Raw genomic sequence first — 12,087 nt, 5'->3', positions numbered from 1 at the left:
TGTCTAGCTTATCCAAAACCTATGAGTATAGAGTGCATATCTTATGCTTAACTTATCAAGAACTTATCTCCAACGCATATCAACATATTTGACGGGTCTGAAGGTCTAACTTACAGCTATTGTATAATGCTGTATTGGCAGCATTTTGGTGTAAAAGGGGGTTCACAGGGGGAAACCATCACTACTCCTCCAGACTTTAGACGTGCCACAAGAGATGGCAAGAGAAACCCACAACCACAACCAACAAACTTCCTAGCAGACATAATGCTGAATCTGCTGCAACTGCAAACCCTTTTTCCTAACTTTTTCTTCTTTGTTTTTATTTATTTATTCTTTTTTTTTTTCTTTTTTTTCGAGCAGCTAGGTTAATACCGCGATCAAATATATCTTTTTTTATGCATGCTGGATGCCTCCAGGCGCATTGGTGCCCCCCTTAGGACACTGGTTTGTGACATTTCATGGGCACTATGCAGCCCGTGCGTTATGCATGTTAGACTGTCATTGGACATATGTTCTGGACTCCTTATGAATACGCTACATATATGCCCAAAATTGAAAAAATACATAGAAAGTTCAGCTTATGCCAGCCTTTTAGAAGATTCTTGTACGTCAGGCATACGCTGGCTAAATCGCCATAGTGTGACAGGGGCTTTAGAAACATGGTCTTTCAGCATATGCATAGTGCAGGAATGCTTATAAAGCTTATGAATAATTATCTCTGTCATGTAGGAGGGGATGATGCTCTGCCTCAGTGACTCCCAGTCCTGTGGATGCTCAGGTGCCGTGCAGGTTAGTTATTTTAGCATTTAGCTGTTAAATTGTGCTAATCCACAATATGGAGCGACCTGTGAGCTGCCATGGTGGTGTCATTCACAAAAAAAGACTTGGTCAACCCTTGCTGCAGTAAAAACAAAAAGACACGTAAATCAGTATTTCAAAATTAGTAATTACTAAGATTAGCTAAAATAAAGCATTAGGAAAGTTGTTAACTATTCATTATCCTGCTAATAAAACAATTATTCTTAAGCTGCCACATGCATATGCAAACTCAGGTCAAAGTATGATTCATCAAACCTGACCTACTGGATTCCACTGCATTATAAGTTTAATTTATTCTCTCTCGCTTTCATGAGAACCATGTCTAATCCAGCAGCCTTTACTTCTGTTCTCAGAAATTCCTGAGTAAGGTGTGGACTTTTGTGTCTAATGTAGGTTACTCAGAGGAGACACATTAGAGGACACACCCAGAGACAAGCACGTTTTGGCACTCAACTCACCTTTTTGAAAAAGCTTTGAAGCTCTTTATCTGACCAGATTTTGACAAGAAGAACTGCAGCAGCCTTGCTTGATTTGGGAAAATACCTAAAAAAAATTGAAAGGAAAAGTTCAAGCATATGGCTCATATGAAAGCTAATGAAAGGTATATTCATTTCAGGCACACGTGTAAGAGTACATTCTCTCTGCATTAATGTCACCTTACATGTTGTGGCTGATGCTGCTGAGGGATTTTATGAAGTCATTGCTTAAATATCTCTTGGTCATGTCAGGGTCTTTCAGAACGAGGCAACTGGTGGCATTGCAAGCCATAGCAAGGTTGTCATCAGACTCGTTTGCTCCAGACGTGCCTTCTGCAAGGAGACTCAGCAACTCTGGGAGAGCTTTACGGCCTAAAGTAACAAGGCCAATAAAAACACATTTAGTGTTGAACATAAGTTAACACTTGCAAGGCTGCACCTGCTTGTTCACAATATCAGATTTCAAAGACACACATATTTGTGGGATTTCACCAAGGAAACCTCACATACACAACGTAGTTCTGTTTTGACGTGCTTCTTACCAACTGCTTGATGCAGGTTTGGGTTCTTGATCAAATTCCCAACCAAAGCCAGTGTGGTCTTCTGCAGGTTGACTTTCTTTGAGTTTATGAGGGGCGCAATAACCGGCATGCCATTCAGTTTCTGCACAATCATCTGGCTTATTACACTGGAGACCTGAAGAAAGGCAAAAGCAGACCCTTTTATAATCTTTGTAATGTTGTTTTAAAATTGAGAAAATGTAAAACTAAATAAGAAATCTCAATTCAGGTTAATGTTACATATAAAAAAACATTAAAAGTTCAAGCAGAGAATGTCATCTCAGTTGAGGAATAATCTATCTCAGTGGCATCTGGCCAACTTCACACCCTTTATTACTGAGTCACATTTATCATCGTCACAGTAAGGAAGAAAAGTATTTCAACATTTGTCTTGGCTGCTTTGGCACTGCAAGCGTGAATGTTATTTGTGTTTTCTGTTTTGACATAGAAACAAGATCCTTGCATGTCTTTGAACTCTTTACAGGGTCTCGAACGACATTCAACAATTCAAACCCAAGAATTTGTCATACACAATATTTTTAACCTTTCTATGTCAGTTTTGGACCTGTAAAAAAATCATCTCTATTGTACTACGATGTATTTATTTATTTAATAATTTAGACTTTTTTTTTTTTCAAATGGTCAATCAAAATAATAAGACAAAAGTTCAAACTGTACATATAATTTAACAAAATTCTGTGTTCTTTTCCCTATATTTAAAAATATAGTTACTATTCAACCCGGTTCAGAATAGACTATGAGCATGTTATTGTTATGATCTTGCTAATAGGTAGGTGAATTAAATGAGCTAATTGCTTATTTAATTCACCTGCCTAACTCTGCCTGTTTTCTCATTACCGTTCATCTTATCCACCTGCTCTAGTTTCTATTTAATCTGCCTGCTTCCAGTCATCAGGCGGAGATTATTTCCGAGCCAGTGATGAGAGTGTTTTAGCGTTACTGTTTCTGATTACCTAATCCTGACCTGTTCTACCTCTCAACCACTGAGCCTGTCTGTTTCTGTCTGATCCGTTTGCCTGACCTGTCTTTGGACTTCTGCTGGATTCTGCCTATTTGCTGAACTTGGAGCCCTTTCCTGTTACCGACCTGGTTTTCCTTCGGAACCTCTTTAAACTTTAATCTCCTGGCTCTAAAACCTGAGCACATCCTCGACATCAGCTTTGGCCTCTGGATTATCCTGCCTTCCTTTGTCTGCTCAGATCTTATCTCCTGCTTGTTCTACGTCCTCTGCGACTACAGTGTCTCGGATTCTAAATGCGGCACCCGGCATGTCTTGTTTGACAGCTGACCAGCTGGTATCAACCTCGGATTGAACTAAAGGACCAGCCTCGGTCAGATTATCGTGGTCACTAACCTGTGTTTTCCTTCCTGCACAGGTTCCTGCCTTAGCTGCTCACTGCAGATGTTTTTTTTTTTTTTTTTTTTTAAAGCCTTTTAGATATCTGTCTTGAATACTGTGTTCTCTTTTCTGAGCCGTGACAATTACATAAAATACATTTCAAATGATCACTTTTCACAGGTATGATAAACTGATTTACACAGCGAATATAACTTACAATGCCTTCACGTGCAGTGAGATTGTGCAGTGTCCCGCAACAGGCTTCCTGAAGCTCTTCTCCCGTGCTCAAGCTAAGCAGTGAAAGGTAATCCTGCAGCGTTTTAGAGTGGATCAAAAGGGATGGTCCTTTAGGCTGCGGATCCTCAATGACTGCAAAATCAAAGGGACGCTTTGAGGAAAAAATAAACAGAACATTATTAATTTAATAAAGTCTTTCGTTAAGGAATTTTGATGATGGTGACAATGCTACATAATAACACAATCTAAACTCCTTCCTCTGTCTTCTACATTTCAGAATTGTTTTTCATCATGAGAGATGAGGTAGTAAAAATTAAATGCAAAATGAAAGAATTTATACAATATGCAGTTTCAAGACAAAGGGCCAAATACTTATTGAGTTTTGATTACGAGTCTGTAAGTATTTAGCGCAAGGGGATCCGATGAAATTGTCTGACTCACCTCCACCTGTGGAAGTTTGGTTTGTGAACTGAAGCAGCCAACAGGGTTGCTGTTATTTGGACTGGTGCTCCTGAGCTGACTCCTAGCCAACGTATTTATATTGGTGAACAGCATCGGAGCCTCGTCCTCCAGTTGGAAGGTCAGATTGTGCAGGATGCCCACACAGTTTTCCAAACACTGTTAACACATTAGAAAATATGTGAGTTATTGTCACACATTCACAATGAGATACAAATGTAAAACAGCAGTTTAAATGAAGTCACACTTTTTTTTTTTGCATCCTTATTTTTGTTTTAAGTTAGCAATAAACACTTTATGTTGTTATTTTTACCTCATCATTGGTTTTTTCCTTCTCTAGACAGTCTTTGATGTAAGCGGTTAAAGAGTCAATCAAACCTCGACATTTCCTCATCGTCTGCCTGCTGCTCTCCTTGGCACTGCTGAGGTTTCTGTTGAAATCAAAGCCCAAGCAAAACAACAAGTAAATGTCTGACTAATGATTAAGCTGATTCATTTTAAATATGTTTTCTAAAAACACAAAGCTTCCAAAGCCAGGCTGACACAACTAGGGAAGAATACATTTGGAAGTATTTACCAAAGTACCCTAGGGTTTCCAACAAGTTTCTGTTGTTGAAACAATCTGAGTCATATGTCAACAAGTTATGAGAATCATTAAAAGTTAATCAAACAGTATTTTTTATGATAAAAGCAGGCCACTGCATATCCTGCAGAATAAGCCAGAATAAATAAAACAGAAAAAGTAATCCGATTCCAGCTCTTGCATAACGCCCCTGGATGTCAGTCAAAGATTCAACACTGCAGCCTTGCATTTACTGATGAAGTAGATAAGGCGCATGTCTTTATGCTACAATACATTTGGAACAACAGTTTGGGTAATCTAACATCAGTTGTTACATGGTTAGACGTGAAAGTCCCTCAGACCCCCTAAATAAACTTGACAAAAGCTTTAATACTGCAGAAAACACATGAGGGAGATCAAAATATTGTAAAAACAACAAACGAACTGCTGATGAGCCCAATGGGTAATTTTTCTTTCGGTTGAATTAAAAACTATTGCCACTAAACACTTTTTAAGTAAATTTTGTAAAATTATTTAGAATTCAGTAAATTTAAAAAAAATGTATATGTATGTATATATATATATATATATATATATATATATATATATATATATATATATATATATATATATATATATATATATATATCAAAATTAGGACTTGGAAATAAAGACATTTTATAAACCATTAAAATTTACTGTTGATGGCGATGTTATTCTTGTAAAATCTTGTTTTTCAATAATAATGATAATAATAATAATAATAATAATAATACATTTTATTTAACAGCGCCTTTCTTGACACTCAATGTCACTTTACAAAAAATACAAAAGATAAATAAAAAGAAAGATGAAAATACAAAAAACAGATACAGGAACATAAAAACAATTATGGATAAGGAAAAGAGCAGTGTATTCACAGGTTTTTCACCAATGTATTCCTTTGTGTTGAGTGACTATAGTTTCTCCTCTTCTTCTTTAGATGTGAATTAAAACTGATAAACAAGCATATTGTGTAATATCACTGGCAGCAAACACAATGTGTGTTATATTTTCACTTTTTACCAGAGCAGTGCCTGCCAAGTTTTTTTTGTTTTGTTTTGTTCTGTTGTTGTTGTTTTTTTTTAAACAGCACGTTTCTCTGCTTGGATTTAGCTTAATAAGATCAGTTTAGTTTTATCAGGCTTGACTATGACCTAGTTGACGAGGAATCTTCACAGATAAGCTTGGATTTAGTTGCACTTCGAATTTGAGGGATTGAAACCAAAGCAGGTTTTTAAAAGGGATTTCTGTTTTTTGTTGTCAATAAATAAAAGGGGGAAAAAATGTATTTACTGCATATGGAATGAAAAAATCTGAGATTTTTTTCAGCCATAATCCAGTTTAGGTATTTATACTAATTTAAGAATTAGAAGTATAAAAGACCTATAAGAAAATTGGAATTCAGTGCCAACAAGAAAAGCCCTGCTCACTAAATCTCTACTTCCAAACTAATAATCGGTCCTATTTAAAAAAAATAGTCCAAGCTCTACAAACTGCTCTGAATATGTTTTAAATGTTTGTGTTGTGGTTAAAATCCAGAATGAAGCTTAAAAACGTCTAAGAAGTGATGAACATGCAGTAAAATGAAATCCAACACTTTCTCACCGAAGACATCCCGTGGTGTGTAAGAAGACATCTGAATCCCTGATTGTATCTCCGGACCTTGTCGTATAAGGCAAGATCACATGCTCCATTAAGACAGGCAGAGCATGCTTCAGCAGATCAGGCTTCAGGTTGTCGGCAGAAGACAAATTCCACAACAGACCTGGAGACAAAAGAAAAGCATAATCAGTCAGAAGTATTCCTTTAAATAAAAAGTTTACATTTTTGAATTTAGTTAAAACATCTTCTTAAAATGTATTAGCATAATCAAGTGTCTTCTCATAACACTGCACACAAAAATATCACTTTTTTTTAAAAAGAAGTGAAATCAAATAGATTTTGACCTACTTGAAGCACAAGCATTACTTTTCAAGGAACCAGAATTCAGCAGTATTATGTACACCAAGACAAGCCACTCTTTGTCTGACCCGTTTGTTTGGTTTATTGTATGCATGTACCCATACATTTGAAGGTATACATTTCAGGGCTTTACTATTTACCTGTCAGCTGCTTATCCAGATCTACAGACTCTGAATCTCTGAGCTGATTGGCAACCTCAGTGATGCCGTCACAGCGATGGATCTCCTCTTTGTTTTTGTCGCTTTTAAAGGACAGATTTCGCAGAGCAGCAGAGGCCGTGTGTTTGACCTGTGAGTTGTGGCTGTGCAGCAAACCTACAAGAGGGTGGATCCCCTTAAGCTTTAAGACCTGCAAAGGAAAAAAACATGGATTAAAACATATGAAAAACTTTACGTCTCAGATTTTATTTCTAATTTTATGCAGTTTTTATTTAAGGATTCATGTTGCCTCTATGCAACTGCGATTTACTTTTCTTTTTCTCAAGTACAGCCCTTTGAATTGTCATGCTACTAAATTTTGCTATATAAACAAACTTGCCTCACCTTGGTAACAAGGCTATCTAAACAATGCCTCTGTTGAAAATGTGGAGCCGCTACACTGGAAAAACGATCTAAAAATAAGTGAAAAGGTCTTAAATTAAGCGTATTTACCCTTAATTTGAGAAGGTAAATGAGATAGTTTGCAAATGGAATGAATATTTTTACTCTTAAAATAAGATATTTAGATAAAATGCACTTGAAATAAGACAATTACCACTGTGTTTTCTTATTTTAATCGTAAATTGTCTTGTTCCATTGGAAAAACATATCTTTTAACTCCTCAATCCAAGAAAAATGCACTTATTTTAAGAAAAAAAGATTTATCTAGATTTCATTTTTTTTCCAGTGTATGAATAAATTGTAATTTTAATAATAAATGTTGATGCTGTTAATCTTCATTTAACTTCCAACCACTTTGTATGTTGATGGTTTTTTCCTCCCTGCTCTCCCCTACCCAGGACTTAGCATATCCTGTGCTGGATTCAAATTACCCAACAAAGCAGAAAAGACTCACAGCAGCTCTCCTGTTTGCTTTCTTTCTCATAACCCTAACATTTAGTGTTCACTCCCACCATTAAAGCTATGGTGATATTTTCCTTCTTTTGCTTCAATTTCATTTCATTTCTTAATGAAATCAAGACAATTAGTTTGTCTCTTCCTCCTAAAAGGACAATTTACTTCTGTAGCATTTCTGCAGATTTGACATTCAATGAAAGCTTCGACTTTTTGATACCACAGGTACTAAGTGGTTTTGCACTTCTGGTTAACATAATACAAAAATAAGAGCTGATTAATTAGTAAATCAAGCCAAAGGAGAAGAAGTCATAGCATGAGTTTCAGCCAACTGTTGCTTTTCAATGAATTTCCTAAAGCTACTTTATCCTGTTTCAGGTTGCAGGAGGTATTTCCCCAGGCTTCAGTGAATAATGGAGGGATAAAAGCCGAACAGGTCACCAATCATGGACCAACACAGAGAAAGGGAAAACCCCTCACACATTCACACTACGGCTAAGACTAACAATTATTTTGCAAAGCGATTAATCTGTAAATTTTTTTTTTCCATTAATCGATACTTGGTCAGATAGCGAAAGGTTCCTTAAAGAATTTTTACAGTTTTTTTTGTTAGTTGTTGAGAATTTCAATAATCGATTAATCAGATTAATTGTTTCAGCCCCAATTTACACACATTTTATGCAGACAGGGCCTGAGAAAAAAAAAAAAACAAGATTTAAAAGGTCTTGAATTCCTGCTCTAAACACCAACCACCAAAAAAACAATACTGCAAACTCTGGGGTAAACCTCGGATCAGTTTGTGAAGCGTAGAAAGCATATTGCATCTAATTTAGTTTTGTAATAACTTTCTTTAACTTAATCATCTTATAGCATGTACATGTGAGAAAACAGTCCAAAAAACATTAAGCACCTCTTCTTTTGCTTTGTCGCTAATGAAAGTATTGTGCTGAATATAGGAAGCGCCACAGTTTTGATAATTTTCATCATCGCTGGTAAGAAACTGCACAGCCTCCTTCATAGTGATGTCAGCATTTAAAATGTTTCCATTTGATCTAAAAAAAGAAAAAAAAACATATAAATGCAACCTTTAAATAAAAGTTTGTTAACTGATCGATTGTTCTTTCAATAAGAGAAATTAAGAATGACTCACCCAGAGTTTATTTTAGTCTTGGATGAAGAGTCAGTAGTGGTTTGCTGTGTGGGAGTCTTGCTCATGTTAGGCTGGCTGCCTTTATACTGACTTTGTTTGTGAGTCAGACCAAAGCCGTTTGCAGGGTACAGAGGTTGGGACTGGGAGATGGTCCTCTGCACAAAGTGATTGCTGGTGCTACGCTGATTCCTGTAGTTGTTCCTGCTGGCCTGCTGTTCTGTGGTGGGGTTTCTGGTGTGTGGGACAGACAGCTGGGTGCCATATCTGCCCCAGGCCACACCGGGTTCACTGCGGCTGGTGTTAGCATGACCCAGAGCCACAGTACTGCCAGCAGCGGGTTGAGTTCTCTCAAAGCGATACCCTGATGTCAGACTCTTTTTCCTCACAGTAGATCCTAGGTTGGTGATTGATTGATGATTGCTTATGTTTTTGTCTATGGTGAACTGCAGAGGTTAAAAGGAAAAATAAACAGGGTCGTCAGGAGGGATGAGGCATAATTTATTATTGGGACAGCAGTAAAAAAATACTATTGTATATTATTGTAAAAAACAATAAAAACCCGAGTGCGCTAAAATCCAGTGGTACAACACCTAGCAGCCTTTGGTGAGAGCTTTAGGTTTGTTATTTTATTATTTTGGAAAAGAATGAAAAAATGAAGAGCATCTTAAACTATTCTCTCAAATGTTATTGAGGGATAGGCATAGTTTATTGAATGTATTTTTCGATTGAGTTTACTATCCCACTCCAATGTCTCACAAGTAGGAGTGAATTCAATCAGATGATATATATACAGATCAATTAAAAAACTTTTACAGGGTTTATACAGGAATGAGTAACTCTAATTTAATGCTTTTTAATGCTCTTAATAAATAATTTTAATGACATCAACAAATGTCGTCAAAATCATTTGTCATTTTTACCGTGTACAGGCTGCAGCTATGTGCCAAATTTCTCGTTTTCCAGCCACTTTTGTTGTAATTTGCATTTTCCCCATTCCCTAGCTTTTTCTCTGCCTCAAGCTTCTTTTCCGAACAAACTGGTTTATGATCAATCCCGAAGCAGTTCGCCGCAAATATATTGCTATATAATATATCTGACCCAATTATTTTTATAAGCTTTTTTTTTATAAAGAATTATAAATGCCAAGATTAAAAAATAATAATTTAATGACTTTTAATGATTTTTAGTGACCCGTGGAAACCCTGTTTTCTATCTAAAGAAACCCAGCGGATTGTATTGAGCCATTCATTTTACCGTTCATGGATGCCCTGTAACAACAGTTGAAATTTGCTTGCATGGCGTCATTGACTTTGCAGCAATCCTCGTATAGAGCATGCATGTAGCGCCAGTGGAGAGGAAAACATCCCTTTAACAGGAAGAAGTTTCCAGCAGAACCCAGCTCAGCGTGAACAGCCCATGGAAGGTAAATGCAGAACTTTGCACTTGCTAAGCAAATAAGTGAAAAAAATCACTAAAACTCTAAATCGGAATAATGTGAATACAAAGTTCTGGGAAATCACACAAAGTGAATTGCAAATTTGTTTTGAAATAGCAAATCACAAAACGTTTCATTTTAGCCTAATGTCAAGCTTCTGATCCCCGGAGTAAAGTCTAGACCGAAGCAAAGATTCAACATACGGCAAGCTCAACAAAAACAGAGTCAAATCGGGGCATTTAATTTGCTTCATTAGAAGATAAACAAAATAAATTCACACCTATTCAAACTATCAATACGGGATAATAAAAGCACCACATTTGAGATCAGGCATCAGACAGATTAGAAATATGAAGGAAAAATAAACTCACACTTTTTGAGAAACCATTGCTGTAGAAGGCGCTTCCATTAGATGTGAGGGACGGTGTCTTTACCCCATCTGTAAACACAGAGTCATACACAGGGCCTACGGAGAGATGTTATGTGTTATCAGTTGCCATCTTGTCACAGAATACACACCTTGTTTACAGTATAACCTGTGATTTATATCCTTTGCCTGTGGGAAATAAATAGAAGCTGCCTCTGATCTGTGACGATATTTCTCATCCATTGCCCATCCATTGTATTTTGAATTACTATAAAGATGCCGCTAAATATTGGTGGTAGAAGGTGAAGTGTCTAAATTCTCATTTTATACTGATATCCGTGCGGCCAACAATGGAAATCTTAAATTCATGACAACCAACAATTGTACAGCAAGTAGAAATTTGCACACATAAGAATAACTAAAGCTGCAGTTTTTAGCAGAGTGTAATGACAGCATTTGTGGCCAAACACTGATGTGCCCAGTTAAAATCTTTATTTAGTTGGTTACAACAAAGTTTTAAGTTACATTTTCTGTTCTTGTTTTAGAGAAATCATAAAAAATAATCAATAAATATGTAACCGTATTCTTATTTTTGGCATGAAGTGACACTGAATGGAGAAGAGTTTGGAACAACCAGTTAAACATTAACCCACTGTATTCATTTAAAAAAAGAAAAGAAATAAAGTGCGTCAGCATTTCAAAAGTGTCCTTTATGGGATTTTAGTTGTTGTTTTTTTTAAACCAATAATTGATTAAGATATACTAGATGACTTATTTTCCCCTTGTCATATTAAATGAATCCTTTTCTAAAAGCAAGCAGGTTCTTACTCTCTCTGTGGGGCCTAATCATTGCCAGATCATTACCTATTTCCTGGTAACTAATTTTAAATGTTGAAGGTAAGCAACAATCTATCTCATTATCTTTTCAGACAGGATATACAATCTACGTTCACACTGCAGCTTTTATGATGGGGGTCATAAATGAAATGACTAATCAATGGGAAATCTTTGGACTTTTAGTATTATATAAAGCGTAAAGTGTGTAGCCTTATTTTTTGTCTTTCAAAAACAGTTTGCACTTAAGTAAACAGCGTCACTAAGGAGTGTAAACAGTCAAAGAAAGGATCCTCTTACTTGTTGGGCTCATAGAAGTAGATCCGCTCCTGCTGCTGTTGCTCGAGTGCCTCGACTTTATCCTCCTGACAGTTTGCACTTGCGCCTTTACGCGCTGCTCTCCGGATCTGTACTGATTCCCTGACGGCAGAGCCAGCGACGTGTCGTCCACATTCTCAATGGAGATCGCCGATTTCAGCGGATCGGCCTTCGACATTTTGCTCATCTTTCGGAGGAAGAAAACAACATCCAAAGAAGATGGGAGCTAAGAAAGAGCTGAGAGCAGGCTGGGAGGTAAAGCTCACCTTGCCTTGCCCTGCCCTGCCATGCCCTGCGCAATGAGACCGCGCCCACACGCAGCCACAATAGACCTACAAGACTGGACTCTTCATTTTCCTGCAGGCTAGACGTGCCGTACGCGGCTGTAAACTCCCTTTTTCTCTACAACGTGAGAGTAATGTGGAAGTGGTTGCAGAAATGATTCACTTACACT

At 36.9% G+C, this 12,087-nt stretch overlaps 1 protein-coding gene across 1 annotated transcript; it reads right to left on the bottom strand.

The window, feature by feature from the left end:
- Nucleotides 1–318: 318 nt before the first annotated feature.
- pkp1b (plakophilin 1b) lies at nucleotides 319–11,918 on the bottom strand. The gene is made up of 13 exons (XM_038278471.1): nucleotides 11,616–11,918; nucleotides 10,486–10,580; nucleotides 8,680–9,122; nucleotides 8,440–8,581; nucleotides 6,618–6,825; nucleotides 6,121–6,280; nucleotides 4,225–4,342; nucleotides 3,894–4,070; nucleotides 3,433–3,603; nucleotides 1,838–1,991; nucleotides 1,481–1,667; nucleotides 1,278–1,362; nucleotides 319–898 (listed from the first exon to the last, which is right to left on the bottom strand). Exons 1-13 carry the CDS (start codon nucleotides 11,818–11,820, stop codon nucleotides 824–826), a joined length of 2,220 nt encoding a protein of 739 aa, XP_038134399.1. The 5' UTR covers nucleotides 11,821–11,918; the 3' UTR covers nucleotides 319–823.
- Between the last annotated feature and the right edge of the window lie 169 nt (nucleotides 11,919–12,087).

This window comes from Cyprinodon tularosa, unplaced genomic scaffold (genome assembly GCF_016077235.1).
Source record: "Cyprinodon tularosa strain WSP-4 unplaced genomic scaffold, ASM1607723v1 ctg141, whole genome shotgun sequence".
Classification (NCBI taxonomy): Eukaryota; Metazoa; Chordata; class Actinopteri; order Cyprinodontiformes; family Cyprinodontidae; genus Cyprinodon; species Cyprinodon tularosa.
This window is presented reverse-complemented; position numbering and strand designations above follow the sequence as displayed.